The sequence below is a fragment of the Trichomycterus rosablanca genome, chromosome 4 (assembly GCF_030014385.1).
Source record: "Trichomycterus rosablanca isolate fTriRos1 chromosome 4, fTriRos1.hap1, whole genome shotgun sequence".
Taxonomy (NCBI): domain Eukaryota; kingdom Metazoa; phylum Chordata; class Actinopteri; order Siluriformes; family Trichomycteridae; genus Trichomycterus; species Trichomycterus rosablanca.
This window is the reverse complement of record NC_085991.1, coordinates 2,988,918-3,005,342: the sequence shown is the minus strand read 5'-3', so window position 1 is coordinate 3,005,342 and position 16,425 is coordinate 2,988,918. Positions and strand designations below refer to the sequence as shown.

Below are 16,425 nucleotides of genomic sequence, written 5' to 3'. Positions count from 1 at the left end.
TTCATTCATTCATTAATCCATTCATTCATTCATTTAATCATCCATTCATTAATTCATTCATTAATCCATTCATTCATTCATTCATTTAATCATCCATTTATTCATTCCTTTATTAATTAATTCATTCATTCATTCATTTAACCATCAATTTATTCATTCCTTTATTCATTCATTCATTCATTTAACCATCCATTAATTCATTCCTTTATTCATTCATTAATTTATTCCTTTATTCATTCATTCATTCATTTAACCATCCATTAATTCATTCTTTTATTCATTCATTAATTTATTCCTTTATTCATTCATTCATTCATTCATTTAACCATCCATTAATTTCTTCATTCATCTACAACAAACTTTCATAAGTTGGATAAATAGTAAGGGAACAGTAACTGGGTAACAGTTCTGTGTATATTTACATATGTATATAAAATGCAGTTATATATCATCTGTATATCTGCCTGTAAATTTACCAAAGTATTTTTAAAGTATTTTTATTGGGTTTTTTTTAATCTCTATTCACTTTTATTGTTTATTGTTTTATTGTCATCTTTTGCTTCTTTTGTAATTTTATTATTGCTGTAATGCTTTGGCAATATTGTTTCCCACAGTCATGCCAATAAAGCTACTTTGAATCTTGAATCTTGAATCTAGTTAGCGTAGTCAATCTGTCTTCCGCTGCTGGGGATCCCTGACTGCATTCGAGGAGGGTATATTTCTGCTCCTTGTGGAACCCTCTCCCCTCTCTATCTGCCAATCAGGGTCCATGCACAGCGTTTGAAGACCCCACCCACATAGTCCGGTCATCCTGCCCTTAGCAGACACGGTGGCCAATTAGTGCTGATAGATGGCGCCCAGCCGACCGGTGGCAACACTGGGTTTCGAACCGAGGAGTTCAGAATCTCTGCGCTGGTGTGCTATATATATCCCGCTGTGCCACCTTGGCGTCTCATACACTCATATTTCTAATGGAAGCAATCCCTGCGTTTATATTCCAAAATCAAGTCATATTCTATATGAATGCTTACACACTATATGGTCGAAAGTACTATATGTAGACATCTGATTGATGTTCAAGTTTCAAGTACATTTGTCATTTGTACAAATGTAAGCAGCAATTGTACATTGAAATGTGTGTTGGGAGGCTTAGGAACTATTTATTTATTTATTTATTTGTAATTTAATGTCATGTTTTACACACCTTATATCAATGACAGAACAGGTAGTTACTCGTTACACAAGATTCATCAGTTCACAAGTTCAACGTCAAACACAGTCCTGGACAATTTTGTATCTCCAGTTAACCTGACTGCATGTCTTTGGACTGTATGAGGAAACCCAAACAAACACGGGGAGAACATGCAAACCTGGGGATCGTACCCAGGACCTTCTTGCTGTGAGGCGACAGTGCTACCCACTGATATATGCAAACAGAAGAGAAAAGGAGAGAATAGAGAGGATAAAATGAAGGATAGGGTAATAAAATAGAAGATAAATAAAATAGATTAATAAATATATAAGAGGTTAACTAAAATACTTTAAATTAAAACAGTAAAACATAAAAAATGTAGAGTTTTCCCGCAGCCATCTTGCAGCTCTGGAGTTCCTTCAAAAAAGACCTTCCCTAAACCAAAATGAAAGCATATCATTTATCCTATATATTTTATGCACCTGTTCTCAAGGGGTGTGGCTGAGACACCTGAACTAAATAGCCTAAATAGAAAAGGTATAGTGTATTAGAGGTATAATCTCTTCCGCTCTCTCTCAAGAGTCAGATCCCCAAAATCTGCAACTTGTGCCTCTTTTAATAAGCCGTCGGTTATCGAGGAGGAAATGAGAGAAGCAGAACCTGGATCTGATTCCACTGGCCTACATGTCTGAAACAAAAGGATCGGTTGTGGCTCTCTTCACGATATGCGGTCTCAATCAAACCTGGCTCGCTTCAGAGCCAGACTTTTAATCCCCAGCCGGTTTGGGTGACCGTCCACAAAAAGCCATTGTGCCCGACTTAATTATAACCCCTGCTGCTACCTGACCGGGGCAGGTGAAGCGTGCAGGATCGCTGCGGGTCCTGTTGGTTCGAGAAAGAAAAACTGCACCAGAAAGAAAAAAAACAGAGAGAAATGACCACCCCATGTTAGCTAATGGAAAATGTACCCCCTCGTCCTGCCCCTTTTCACCTTCTTTTTGGCTTCGGCTTCCTGGGGGCTCTGGGAACGAGGGCTATGTGAGCCTGTGGGCTTTTTTTCCCCTTCATCTATACCTCCCACAGTACGCCTGTCCAAGCATTTCAGAGAGCCTACGACTCGACGGCAGGATGAAGCGAACAGCAGGATGCTTGGTTTTGGTTTTTCTCCAGTTTGTAATGACCAGTGCAGCCACCATCAACAACAGTCTCGGTGAGTGTTTAGGTTTTTCAAGTAATTCAGCTCACTGCAGTACAACCTGTATCATGGCAGTCTTAAAAGCTCGAGGCTTTTTTAACGGTGTGGTTTGGCTTCATAATTCCTCATCGGTTATTACGATAGGCTTCAACTGGTGATTTTTTTGTGTCCATATAAATAAGGCTAGTTTGACTGCACCCGGTCTGAAAAACAGATCATAGATTTTCACTCTGGTCCAAAGCTCATCTGTGCAAACATGGATCAGTGATCTCTTTACCAAGAATGATCTTGGTTCAGACAAGAATGGTTCTGGAACTCAAGAGGCTCCAGCTCTAAAATCAGCTCGTCTAAAGCTTGTTGTTTACCCCACACATGAACGAAAAGCATTTACAACTAGAGTGTGGTCAGATTAAACAATGAATGGAGTTAAATTAAGCATGTTTGAAAGAACTTGACATGTTTAGATCATTTAAAGCAGGATTTCTATTTATTGTAATTGTTGTTTTAAGAAAACATCTTTGAATTTAATTAAAAGTTGTAAGATACACGTATATCCTGCCAGTTTTGGGACTTAAATGGTTTCTGCAATCGATTTTTTTTCTATAAATGAATCATTAAAACATGCAAAATTGACCTTCTTTTATAAATATACTGTGAGGTTTGTAAACACCCATTAATCAATCGTATTAATCTAGTGATGTGGAAAGTTGTGCAATAGCATTCAATTCTATTTTGACAAATGGGATGATTACAGCTGATGCCTTCTCTGTGCTCATATAAAAAACACTAGTTTACCTACATTGAAAAGAAAACCCAGATTATCACCTCTTTTTGCTGCTGAAACACGAGCGAGACTATCCACAGTCAAGCAAGCTTCACGTGTGTAAAGTTACATAACGTTTTGCTGTGATAGTCTGCGGCTCTCCTCGTTTAGGATGGAGGTCTGCAGTGAAAGAGAGAGAAGGTTCCTACAACTAAAAAAATAAAATCACATGACATACAGTGAGAGCCAAAAGTCTGAGACCACTATAGTAAACATGCTTCTATTTAGCATTTTTCTCCTCGACAGTAATTCAGAGTTGTTTTTAAACCACACTGGATCATTCTGGTCTGCAAACTTCATTTGGAATAGTTTTTACGCTGGATGTCCTTCCATATATCCATATATACAGTGTATCACAAAAGTGAGTACACCCCTCACATTTCTGCAAATATTTCATTATATCTTTTCATGGGACAACACTATAGACATGAAACTTGGATATAACTTAGAGTAGTCAGTGTACAGCTTGTATAGCAGTGTAGATTTACTGTCTTCTGAAAATAACTCAACACACAGCCATTAATGTCTAAATAGCTGCAACATAAGTGAGTACACCCCACAGTGAACATGTCCAAATTGTGCCCAAATGTGTCGTTGTCCCTCCCTGGTGTCATGTGTCAAGGTCCCAGGTGTAAATGGGGAGCAGGGCTGTTAAATTTGGTGTTTTGGGTACAATTCTCTCATACTGGCCACTGGATATTCAACATGGCACCTCATGGCAAAGAACTTTCTGAGGATGTGAGAAATAGAATTGTTGCTCTCCACAAAGATGGCCTGGGCTATAAGAAGATTGCTAACACCCTGAAACTGAGCTACAGCATGGTGGCCAAGGTCATACAGCGGTTTTCCAGGACAGGTTCCACTCGGAACAGGCTTCGCCAGGGTCGATTAAAGAAGTTGAGTCCACGTGTTCGGCGTCATATCCAGAGGTTGGCTTTAAAAAATAGACACATGAGTGCTGCCAGCATTGCTGCAGAGGTTGAAGACGTGGGAGGTCAGCCTGTCAGTGCTCAGACCATACGCCGCACACTGCATCAACTCGGTCTGCATGGTCGTCATCCCAGAAGGAAGCTGACGCACAAGAAAGCCCGCAAACAGTTTGCTGAAGACAAGCAGTCCAAGAACATGGATTACTGGAATGCCCTGTGGTCTGACGAGACCAAGATAAACTTGTTTGGCTCAGATGGTGTCCAGCATGTGTGGCGGCGCCCTGGTGAGAAGTACCAAGACAACTGTATCTTGTCTACAGTCAAGCATGGTGGTGGTAGCATCATGGTCTTGGGCTGCATGAGTGTTGCTGGCACTGGGGAGCTGCGGTTCATTGAGGGAAACATGAATTCCAACATGTACTGTGACATTCTGAAACAGAGCATGATCCCCTCCCTTCGAAAACTGGGCCTCATGGCAGTTTTCCAACAGGATAACGACCCCAAACACAACCTCCAAGATGACAACTGCCTTGCTGAGGAAGCTGAAGGTAAAGGTGATGGACTAAACCCAATTGAGCACCTGTGGCACATCCTCAAGTGGAAGGTGGAGGAGTTCAAGGTGTCTAACATCCACCAGCTCCGTGATGTCATCATGGAGGAGTGGAAGAGGATTCCAGTAGCAACCTGTGCAGCTCTGGTGAATTCCATGCCCAGGAGGGTTAAGGCAGTGCTGGATAATAATGGTGGTCACACAAAATATTGACACTTTGGGCACAATTTGGACATGTTCACTGTGGGGTGTACTCACTTATGTTGCCAGCCATTTAGACATTAATGGCTGTGTGTTGAGTTATTTTCAGAAGACAGTAAATCTACACTGCTATACAAGTTGTACACTGACTACTCTAAGTTATATCCAAGTTTTATTTCTATAGTGTTGTCCCATGAAAAGATATAATGAAATATTTGCAGAAATGTGAGGGGTGTACTCACTTTTGTGATACACTGTATATATATATATAGCTGCACGTTAAATTAATGTTGTAATATTCTATATTACTGTTTATATATATGATATTTTAAATGTATATATACATATTTGTATATGCTGTTTTTATAAGAATTTATGTTACTTGTATTATTATTTTTAGCTTTAGTTTTAGTCCATGCCATATTGCCAGATGCACAATTTGCACTGTCTACCATGTACATCTTACATTATTTATATTCTTCCTATATCACCCACCCTGTTACTCCATTTCACTATCTATCTATCTATCTATCTATCTATCTAATCTATCTATCTATCTATCTATCTATCTATCTATCTATCTATCTATCTATCTATCTATCTATCTATCTACCTACCTACCTACCTACCTACCTACCTACCTACCTACCTACCTATCTATCTATCTATCTATCTATCTATCTATCTATCTATCTATCTATCTATCTATCTATCTCAATATTTATTTTTCTATCTGTCTGTCTGTCTATCTATTAAAAATACATACATGTTAGAATTTCAGTATTTGCTGCTAGTAAAAATCTAATTATCTTGTGAAAGTGAACTCGTCAATTTCTTTGGACAAAAGCTCAGATTTCCTTCAGTCTGATCCTTTCTGTTCAATAAAATTGCTAGAAATTCAGAAATGTGTGTACATTTCTCCCAGGATTACATGATTGTGAATAATAATAATAGAACGTTGTGCTTGGGAAAAAAACCCTGCAAAAGCTTTTCACTAGTGGCCCCACCACACATGTTCCTAACAATTGTCTGCATCTAATAAAAGGAAAAGTGATCGTGTGGTCTTCTCTGCACAGTGACCTGGTGCGCCGTGTCCGACGCGGAGGAGCAGAAGTGTTGGGACCTGGCCAGCAACATCACAGTGAGAAACATCCGTGGAAAACTGCAGTGTGTTCGGGGTCAGAGTCCTACAGACTGCATGCAGAGAATCAAGGTCTGCAGTTTTTTATTAGCACCTATAGTCAATAGTCAGGCTTAAGTCTCTAGCATTGAGTATGCAATATACCTCAATATACAATAAAGTGCCAAAAGTATGTGGACACCCCGTAATTGTATTGAACTGAGATGTTTATTAATCTATGTGAGGTTTTTCAAACCCTGGGTCGAGACCCCTACAATTTGTCGCAGAGAAAAATAATGAATAATGTAATCTTGTACGCGAACGCCCCCTTGTGACGGGTTTATGTTCTTGTATAGAGAGAGTAAGATGCATTGTGTTGCCTGGGTCTTGTAAAAAATCATGGACAAAATTTGGGTTGTTTGAAAAAGAGTAAAAAAACAAAACAAAACCCTGATCTTTGAAATGCTATTGACTTGACAACGCTTGACCAAACCTCTGGCCTGTATAGAGCCCTGAGTTCAACCTCAATTCATTTGGGTTGAACAGGTATGTCGACTGCCTGCCAGGCCGTCTCATCCAACATCAGTGCCCGACCTTATAAAAGCTCTTAAGATCGACAACTCAATAATAATGCTCATGGTTTTGAAATAAATCGTTCGTCAAGCTCGTGTTAGGACAGTGGTCCCCAACCACCATGCCGCGGGTATCGGTACCGGTCCGCGGGTCATTTATTACCGGGCCGCAAAGAAAGAATAATAACACACATAAACAACACACTTCTGGTGTTATTGTCTCCTCATCATTTGTGAGTAGTATTGTTATTCTATTATTCTATGTATTTTAAATCCTCCTGCCCCCACCGGTCCGTGAAATGATATCTTATATGAAACCGGTCCGTGGTGCAAAAAAGGTTGGGGACCGAGAATGACCAAGGGCTGTGTTCGGGTGTCCAAGTACTTCCGGCCATATAGCGTACCTCTTTTATCTTTTATTTTATTTATTTTAACAGAACGGCACGGCCGATGCTGCCTCCATGTTCCCCGACGAGATCTATACTGCAGGGATTTGTTACGGGTTGGACGTCGCCGTCGGAGAATCACTCAACGGAATCGGTCAGTGCTTAAAACGTGGTCACATGACAGGCAGCGATCGTGGTGAAAGTGATGGAGCTTCGTAAGGTCGTGGGAAAAGCTACAGAACCAAAGCACGTCCAAGTCTGGACACCTGGTTCCAACTTTCCTTGGTCCATAATAGGCCATAATACGCCCCAAATCCCCAAAATCGGCACCTTCAATAATGCATTTTTATTATTTTTTTATATATTATTGTGCTCAGGTGGTTCAGCAGACAAAACTCGCCCCTGTGGAGGACCTGAATCTTCTTGATTCCCACCTTAGAAATCCTGAAACATCTCAAATATCTACGCTGCTGACCTCCATTCCTGACCGAGTACAGTTCGTATAGAGATCCGTATCGTGCACGGAGAGTCACTCACCTATCCACATTATTCCACTGATCAGCCAGCAGAGGTCGTAATTGCAGCAGATATGAAGAACCCCCTCCAGCCGCCCCTCCCTCTCCAGGTCAAGCCAATTATTGTCTGTATAGGCGCCTGGTCGGCTGATAGCAGAGCTGAGATTTGAACCCGCGAGTTCAATAAGTCAGCACTGGGATTCGAACCCCTGGAACACACCACACCAGCTCATACAGGTGTATAATTCCAATGATATAAAAAATCACATGCTTTTAACTTTGTGGGCAACAGGTTGGGGAAGGCCCTTTCTGTTCCAGCATGACTGTGCCCCTGTACACAAAGGGAAGTCCGTGAAGACCTGTCCAGAGAGCCTGGACATCAACCCTATTTAACATGTTTGGGATGAATTGGAATGCCCTGGAAGTGAAATTTGAGTTAAAGTGTTTACGCTTCTCTCTCTCAGATGGCATCCATTATTATGTGGTGGCGTTGGCACGGAGGTCCTCGGGTGATCTCTCACTGCTGGAGATGCATGAGCGCAGTTCGTGCCACCCGGGTATGCGCACCACCGTGGGCTGGACGGTGCCCATCGGCTTCCTTGTCAACACGTCCCAGATCAGCGTGGACGAGCAGTGCAACTTCCCACACGGTAAGAGAAGCAAGGTTATCCAGAAACATGTGGACACCCCGTTCTTATCATCCAGTACTGTACTAGTAAGCAGAAGGTTGCTAGTTCAAACCCCACCACTACCAACCCTTGCTTGGACTGTCGCTTTGGATAAATGTCAAAACTGTAAATGTAAAATAAATGATACTCTCATAACTTTGTAGCAACAGTTTGGGGAAGGCCTTTCTCTTTTTCGGTACATTTGTGCCGCTGCACACAAAGCCAGTTTCATTAAGACATAATTTGGTCTAAAGGAACTGTCCTCAACCCTATTGAGCACCATTGGGATGAACTGGAAAGTCGACTGCAAGCCAGGTCGTCAGGTCCAGTGCCTGACCTCACGAATACCCTTTTGACGTTGAAGTTCCCACTGACAGTCCAGGAGTCTGATTTAGTTTCCTGGTCTATGATTTGTCCTGGTAAACACTGTTTGTGTCCTGATCCAGTACCATTTGCAGAGAAGTAGCCCCATGTCATGATGCTTCCACCGCCATGCTTCACAGTGAGTTTGGTGTTCTTGGGTTAATGTGCATACGCAACCCTTCTTTTCCCAGACATGACAATAATTATCTAAATGATGAACATCACAGCCAATTATGTCTGTGTGAACGCTCAGCTGGCTGATAGCACCCAACAGTCAGTGCGCTGAATGAATGATAAATTCAGGAGCAGCCGAAAGACAAAAACAAACAATCATTACCTGCTCATACGACAGTGCAGTAAAGCGCGGTACACTTCTTCCACAGCCGTGGGGGATTTCTTCGGCTACAGCTGCGTCCCCGGTGCAAAAGACCCAGAACACGATCCCCGAGGAAACAATCCCAGAAACCTTTGCGAGGCCTGCATAGGTGACGAAAACGACCGGCACATCTGCGCCAGCAACCCTCGGGAGCGGCACTACGGGGAAGCGGGAGCCCTCAGGTACGGAGTCTGATTGCACTGTTTATCCATAGTCACACCCTAAACAAGGCGCCAATCCATCACATGGGGGCACGCGCCTACACACTCAAGTACTCACACCAGGGGGCAGCGATGAGCAGCCAGTTTAGCGCCACCATGTTTTTGAGGACACCAGTGTCCCTGGGATCTGGGTTTGAACCTCACTTTAAACTCCTTGTTGTTTGTTTGGTATTTTTTCATATGCACCGTGTTAGTAAATGCCATGTTATGGATTATTGCCCGTGCCCTGTTTTTGCCTTAAGCTTAGTGTTTCCAGGTGGGGCAAGATGCACTGAGACCCTGATCAGAATAGTAAACTGTGCTGTATTTTACAGGTGTGTAGCAGAGAACCTCGGCGACGTGGCCTTTGTGAAACACACCACCGTCTTTGACAATGTGAATGGTAGGTATTTTTACCAGGTGTCATAAATATTTGTACCCCATGAATTTAAGTCTCTTTGACAGCGTAACAGCACTGAGTCTTCTTGTATAATGCTTAAGAGAATCCATAACCTCTACAGATCCTTCAGGCTAGACTCAGATTTTCAGCTCACCACAATGCGTCAGTAATATTCTGTACATCAGAATATCCAGTACTGTCAGTACTTGTGACACACACACACACACACACACACACAATAAGAGTGCTCGAGAAAGACCCTAAAATGGGAAATGCACAAGGAATACACAGTCCTACAATGTGTCCTAGAATATGTATTACACCATGTGACGCAGCAGGGGGCACTAATGAGACATGATACACATTATATGGGTTAGATTTCATGTAATTGGTGGCACCATGTCAATGTGTATAAAGTCAGGGTTTAAATATTTGGCAGATGAATCAATTATCATGCCACTATGTTATTAAACTTAAATAAACAGCTACTTTTTAATAAGACAACTAGCCAATGTATTTATAGTATCTTAATCTTATTACTTTCAATTCAGTATTAAGGCCTAAACAATAATAACAACAAATGAAAGAGTTCATCAGTAGAGCAATTTCGCCAGAATGTGGCGCTATCACGGCATTTTCCATGTTACCCGGTCTCCTCTGTGTGTCGATCTTCATTAGCTGCAGTTTGGCTATCTGGCGCCTTTATTTGACACTTGGACATTTTTAAGAGAAGTGCGAGAAGGTGGGAGCTGAAGAGAAAGGTGAAATCAGTGCGAGAACGCAGACTACAAAAGCCATATCGCATTTTTTAGGTCAGAAAAAGAGGACATGTCCTGGATAAAGAGGACGTATGGTCACCCTAGATTAACCATGTGGCCAAAAGCGAGTGAACAAGTATGTTAAACGTCACATCCAAATCCACAGTCATTTATACGGTCATTTATACCCCCTTTGCTACCATAACAGTCTCCTTTCTTCTAAAAGACTGTTCTTTATGGTTTGCGACATGATTACAGAGCATGGGTGAGGCTGGGCGCTGTCTCTCATAGGAGTCCAGGGTGATAAGGCAGATTTCTGCATCCTAATTCCTCCCAAAAGTATTGAAAGAATTAAAGGTCAGACCTCTGTGTTGGATAGTCAAGACACAAAGACACAAAACACAAAACAAAGTATTTATTTTATGTAGCTTGCTTTTTTTGTAGTGTCATGAGTGGTGAGAGCCTGAGAACATGGAAAAACAACCCAGTGTTAGTTAAGCGGTTAAGGTTCTGTAATAATAATCAGAAGGCCACTGGTTTAAGCCCCACTGCCAATAAGTTGCCCCTGTTAAGAACCTAAGCAAGGCTCTTAGTCTTAACCCTAAATTGCTTGAATTGTAATAATCACAGCTGTCGTACATGTAAATATATATTTATATGTGTTTTAAAGATCTGTGTGTGTATGTGTGTGTGTGTGTGTGTGTGTGTGTCCTTGTGCAAGGTAAGAACCAGGAATCGTGGGCTCTGGACATCGAGCTCGAGGATCTGAAGCTGCTTTGCCCAGACGGAAGCGAGGCCTCTCCATCTGAGCATGAACGTTGCCACCTGGCCGTGGTGCCCGCCAACGCTGTGGTGGTGCGCCTGGAGGATAAATGTCGTGTTTACAAGTTTCTGGAACGTGTTCAGGTCAGGACGTCGTGCCTGCTGCCAGATGCTCAGGGGGATTTTATGCCCCATATGACCACGTGACTGCTAATAGGCTGAATATTCATGCCCCCCTCATCATCTTCTAATCATTTATAAAAAGTCTCTGAGAAAATGAACCAAAACGATCTGTCATAATAATGCATTTATTTATACATAATGCTTTGCTTTTTATTAGAAATGATTCTCCTTTCTGTTCTGTTTATTTGCTCAACCATGCCAATCTTTGTGCTTCCTTGTGCCCTCTCCTCCAGATCGCGTTTGCCAACGCCACGCAGGGTTTCTCGCTCTTCAGCTCGGCGGGGTACGGCCAGCCTGACGTCATGTTCAGTGACTCCACTCAGAAGCTGCTGAGGGTGATGGGAACCTACCAGTCTTGGCTGGGACCCAGTTACACCACAATGCTTCAGGCTTTCGAGTGTGAAGGTAATATCACGCCTCGGGGCCTTCGGGTCATTGTACAAACAGAAATTTAGAAATCTAGAACATCAGTGGCGCAGGTAACTTCTCTGTGCCCATATAAATAGGGCTAGAGTGACTGCAGACATTAGACAGAGCAACAAGAATTACCATGTAAAACGTTTAGGCAGATCTGACAAAGTGGGAGGCGTAAATGTCATTTGAAGTCATCTCTTGGCCACTTTAGGTCTCAAGATCATGGAACAGTGGTCTCTTTGCCAAGGGCATGAAGAAAACCTCAATTCTCAATCAAGCTGCAGTAGGTCATAATTGCCCAGTGACTAGCCATTGCCCCTCCCCTACAGACACACAGCCGGTTGTGTGTCTGTGTAGGCGCCCGGCCGGCTGACAGCACAGCTGAGATTCGAACTCCAGAGCTCGGAAATGTGACAGCACTGGTGGGCAAGCGTGTTTTACCGCTGTGCCATCTGAGCGCCCCCATTAAAATGATATCAAATCAAGGGGTCTGGGTTCGATCCATGCCTGTGGTCACTGTATGTATGGTTTACTGATTCCCTTCTACCTCCCAAAACCATGCAGGAGGTGGATTTTCTTCATGTTTTATGTTAGGTCCTCCTTGCTTTCAGTGTTCAGTCAAAAATAATAAGGTGCACGTCATTAAAAAACACTGACTGACTGTCTCCTTCTTGTCCACAGGTTTGTGCTGATGGACCATTGAGACCCTGTTTTTCCCCTTTTGCTTCTTCTTCACCTCTTAAATTCCTCCAGTTGATCCACGACGACCCTGTTGACTAGTAAACTCGTTCTTAAGTCCATGTTTTGTTGTCTTCTCCATCTATGACTAACGTAGCGGATGCTTTACCTTTCCCAACACATGCTATTCAATCTGTGATAACAGAAGGTGGACTGAAGCTGGCGGTGGGTCTCCGAGGCCCCTGATTCTTTAAAGGGATTCATTATTTTGAGCCTAAAACAGATTATATAAACACATACTGTAAATACACTATATGGACAAAAGTACTGGGACACATTTTCTAATTTAAGGTGCAATAAATCGATTATTTAAAGCAAATGATAAGCTTCTAACTTTGCAGTTTAAAGAAACTCCAGTGTCCTGTACAGAGCGCTGACCTCAACCCTACTGAACAACTCTGGAATGAACCGGAACATCAATTCAGGCTTTCTTGACCAACATCTGTGCCCAGTCAGTGGGCACAAATTCTTCAAAGTCTTGTGAGTAGCCCTCTCACAAAAGGTGCTGTTGTTCTAGTTGAAAAGATCACTCTATTTTAATAGCATTTTTAAAAAAATGTTATATGACACGTCCAGCAAGCTCATGGTCGGGTGTCCAAATACTTTTGGCCATATAGTGTACATGCAATTCAATATACTGTATATGTTGGGCTAAAGGTGGTCTGCTTGGTCAAGTGACTCTCTTTCACATCCCAATGTTCATTCACTTTATGAACAGCTAGTTAGTTTTGGAATATCAGGATTTCATTCATTTAGTTAAAGTCATCTGTCTGTGAACTGAAGTTGAGGCGTAATTAGGTTGTAGAGCAGAAAAATGATCCACAATACAAAAACACCTTTAAATCCGAATGGCTGAAATGAAACAGTGGACAGGACCCATTTTCCAGTAGGTTCTATTTCATGTAAGATCAGTTTTTACTGGTTTTTACATTACACATGACTATCAAGACTAATGTCCTTTAGCATGAGGTGACCGATAGGTGTGAAGATAATTCTCTTCCATGTGCTTCAGCTTCATGTTGTAAACCTTTTGACTTTAAATGTAAAACAATATATTTCAGAGGTTGGGTGTTTATGTTATATGGCCCCAAAGTTGGTGACCACTGGCAGGTCATCACTAGTCCCATTTTTAACTTAATTTCTTGGGTTATTTTCATGGTATCTATAAATTTAAAGTTCTTTGATTGTTTTGAATATGCATTACATGTTTGAGCCAATGGGAAAAAAACCTTTAAGCCACCTAAACGTACAGTTCTAGAGCACATGTCTGATCTTTTTTTTGGAAAAGATCCTCAACTCCTCGCTGGAAAATGTTCTCCATGTCATGCATAGTCATCACATTTTGGAGAGAATGGATGTCTGCAGACCTCAGTCCAGTGGGCGTGTCTTTAAATAATACAGGTGGACGTGTCTTTAAAACTATATATAGACTTAAGAGTCAAAGTTGTCCAGATTCAGCAATTGGATGTTTAATGGGAGGTGACCGCAAATGTGACCCCCTGGTAAGCTGTGAAAAATATGAACGCTTGGATCATGATTTTACAACCCAGATTTTAAAGACACGCCCACCGCTGTGACTTGCAGACAGACCTTACTGATACTTAACAGTACTCAACAAAGGTGCTCATATCATCAACTCCACCGACTTGAACAATATTCAGTGTAAATAATATATCTTATGTTCCTTATATTTGTAGAAGAAATTCACATGATTAAGTAGTTAATAAAAATATAATATAAGCGTTTAATCAACTCGTTTACTCTTTTGCTCGGCAACCTGTTCAATTTCTCTTAACTATTTTCTTCATTTTTTTTTTAGAATAATCCAAGATGTAGAAAAAAATTGTGGCTATAAAGCCACTGACAACCCAGTTCTAAAAAAAAAGGAAGGATAGGGAACCATCAGAAACAGCCGGGTCTGGCAATGCATAAGCGGCACCCCAATCCCACCAACTAGAATTGACTGCACACAACGTAGATTTACAGGTGGGGTCTTATCTGGAATCTGCTCTTCCAGGGTGGGTCGTTATTTTAATTTTGGTTTAATCAAGCATAAATAGGCATAACGACCTTGAAATGTTGACAACACGTGTACTTAAGTAATTATCGCTTAACGACTTTTCACAGTTATGTGGTTATAAGGACTAGCAATTTTTGTGCTCTGATAACCAAAGTACTGTCTAAATTAAAGACGCCAGATGTCAGGGTGGCACAGCTGGTAAAATGGGTGCTGTACAGCAACGTGGGTCCTATGGACCTGGGTTTGTCCTTCCTATCTGCGACTCCATACTCTCAAATACCCTCAAAGTTCATCTATTATATTTATATCTACACACACAGTAATTTTGGACCTGTAGGTGTGTGGCATGGATCTCTGGGTGTGTAAGTGAGCTAAATGAGCTAATGAGTGAGGTGAGCTGTTTTCTCTGATCGTTTACCACCAACCTTTTGCTCCTGGCAGAAGTAAAATAGTCCTGAGAAACGTCCTCCTCTGCAAGTGCACATGTTCAGGGACTGGGATCCAGAAAAAAACCCAGCTAGTCCTTAACATGATCTTTGGACAGAACGTAAAACCCTGATTCGAGCCCCTTTTAGACCCTGCGATCAGATTTCGCTGGCTGATGAGGGTCATGGTGGATTCAGGTGGCACAATGCAGGTATACAAAGCAGGCTGTTGGCGTTTGAGTATAGTATCACGCACCCTGGGATTAAGCCCTAACCAGTCCCACTGAGGAGCTCGTATAACCTCAGCAATCTGTTAACCAACCTCTGTGTTCTGTTTGTGAAAAAATATTTGCTCCCTTAATCTAAGAACAGGTTGCATAAGCTCTTTTACTGTATAATGAGATATCATTAAAATATCCCCCTGTCTACAAAGCAAGGTCCATAAAAAAGTGGTTTAACAAGTTTGGTGTGGAGGAGCTCCACCTTAGCCAGGTCTTCTCATCAAACATCAGTTCCTGACCTCACAAATACTCAGTTGACCAAAAGGGCCCAAATACCTCACATAAACTATCAAAAATTTGTCAGAAGCCCTCCCAGAGGACTGGAGGCCACAAAAAGGGGATGAACTCCTCATACTTTCGACACGTTTGGAACTGGAACATCAATTGCAAGACTGTCAGACTGTCCAATGTCAGTGCCTGACCTCCAAAATAATATTTAATATATTTTTTTTGCATTCCCCCCCCCCAATTTTCTCAATTTAGTCATGTCCAATCACTGTGATTGCATTACGCTTCCCCTCCTCTGATGTTGATCTCCACTCTGACTGAGTAGAGCCGTGTGTAACACGCCCCCTCCGACACGTGTGCAGTAGCCGACTGCATGATTTCAGCTGCACAAGGCGAGTTCATATGCGGATCAGCTTTGTGTACGGAGAGACACACCCTAATCACATTATTCCTCGTCTATGTGTAGGCGCCATCAATCAACCAGCAGGGATCGTAATTGCATCAGTTAAGGGGATTACCCTCCAGCACCCTCCCTGCAAACGCATCAATCATTGTTCGCTTAGGCGCCCACACTGCCGGTAGCAGAGCTGAGATTAAAAACCATGAGTTTGAGATGTCAGCTCTGGTGTGCTAGCATGTTTTACCGCTGTGCCACCTAAGCGCCCTAGAAATGCTCTTTTGACTGAAAAAAAATCTTGTAAAAAGCTTCCCAAAGAAATGGAGCAACTCTGTATTTATGTAAAACAAGCTCTTGGTCAGGTGTCCACATACTTTTGGCCATTTAGTATACAACCTGCTAACAAGTAGATGTAAGCTTTTGACTTAAAATATGAACACAGAACACAGGGAATAGATTTGTGCTTTATATATCACACTTCAAAACCATGAGGTCATTACTAAGGAGTTGGCACTTCTTTGCAGCTATAACTGACTCCACTCCTTTGGGAAGGCTTTCTAGAACATTTTGGAGAGTGTCTGGAACTGGCTAGCTAAAGGCATATGATTTTATTTATATGATTGATTGTATACACCTCTAAAAGGGGTGTCCATATACTTTTGGCAATACGGGAATCTTCTGATCCACACAGGAGACTCGGGGAGACTCAGAATTAAAAATTCAATCCAC

General features: G+C 41.9%; 1 protein-coding gene across 1 annotated transcript; it reads left to right on the top strand.

Annotated features, from left to right (window-relative positions):
* The first annotated feature begins 2,320 nt into the window (after positions 1-2,320).
* otomp (otolith matrix protein) lies at positions 2,321-12,553 on the top strand. Its single transcript, XM_062992909.1, has 9 exons — positions 2,321-2,402; positions 5,967-6,103; positions 7,020-7,122; positions 7,948-8,133; positions 8,898-9,072; positions 9,426-9,493; positions 10,970-11,154; positions 11,427-11,598; positions 12,289-12,553. The coding sequence occupies exons 1-9, from the start codon at positions 2,321-2,323 to the stop codon at positions 12,297-12,299; spliced, it is 1,119 nt and encodes a 372-aa protein (XP_062848979.1). The 3' UTR covers positions 12,300-12,553.
* The last annotated feature ends 3,872 nt before the right edge of the window (positions 12,554-16,425 follow it).

What these genes read in the sequence shown, in the direction of transcription:
- otomp (XM_062992909.1), top strand. Translation starts at nt 2,321, where the DNA reads ATGAAGCGAACAGCAGGATGCTTGGTTTTGGTTTTTCTCCAGTTTGTA. An exon ending in GCAGTGCAACTTCCCACACG is followed by an intron (nt 8,134 to 8,897) that starts GTAAGAGAAGCA and finishes CTTCTTCCACAG; the next exon opens with CCGTGGGGGATTTCTTCGGC. An exon ending in CGTCTTTGACAATGTGAATG is followed by an intron (nt 9,494 to 10,969) that starts GTAGGTATTTTT and finishes TCCTTGTGCAAG; the next exon opens with GTAAGAACCAGGAATCGTGG.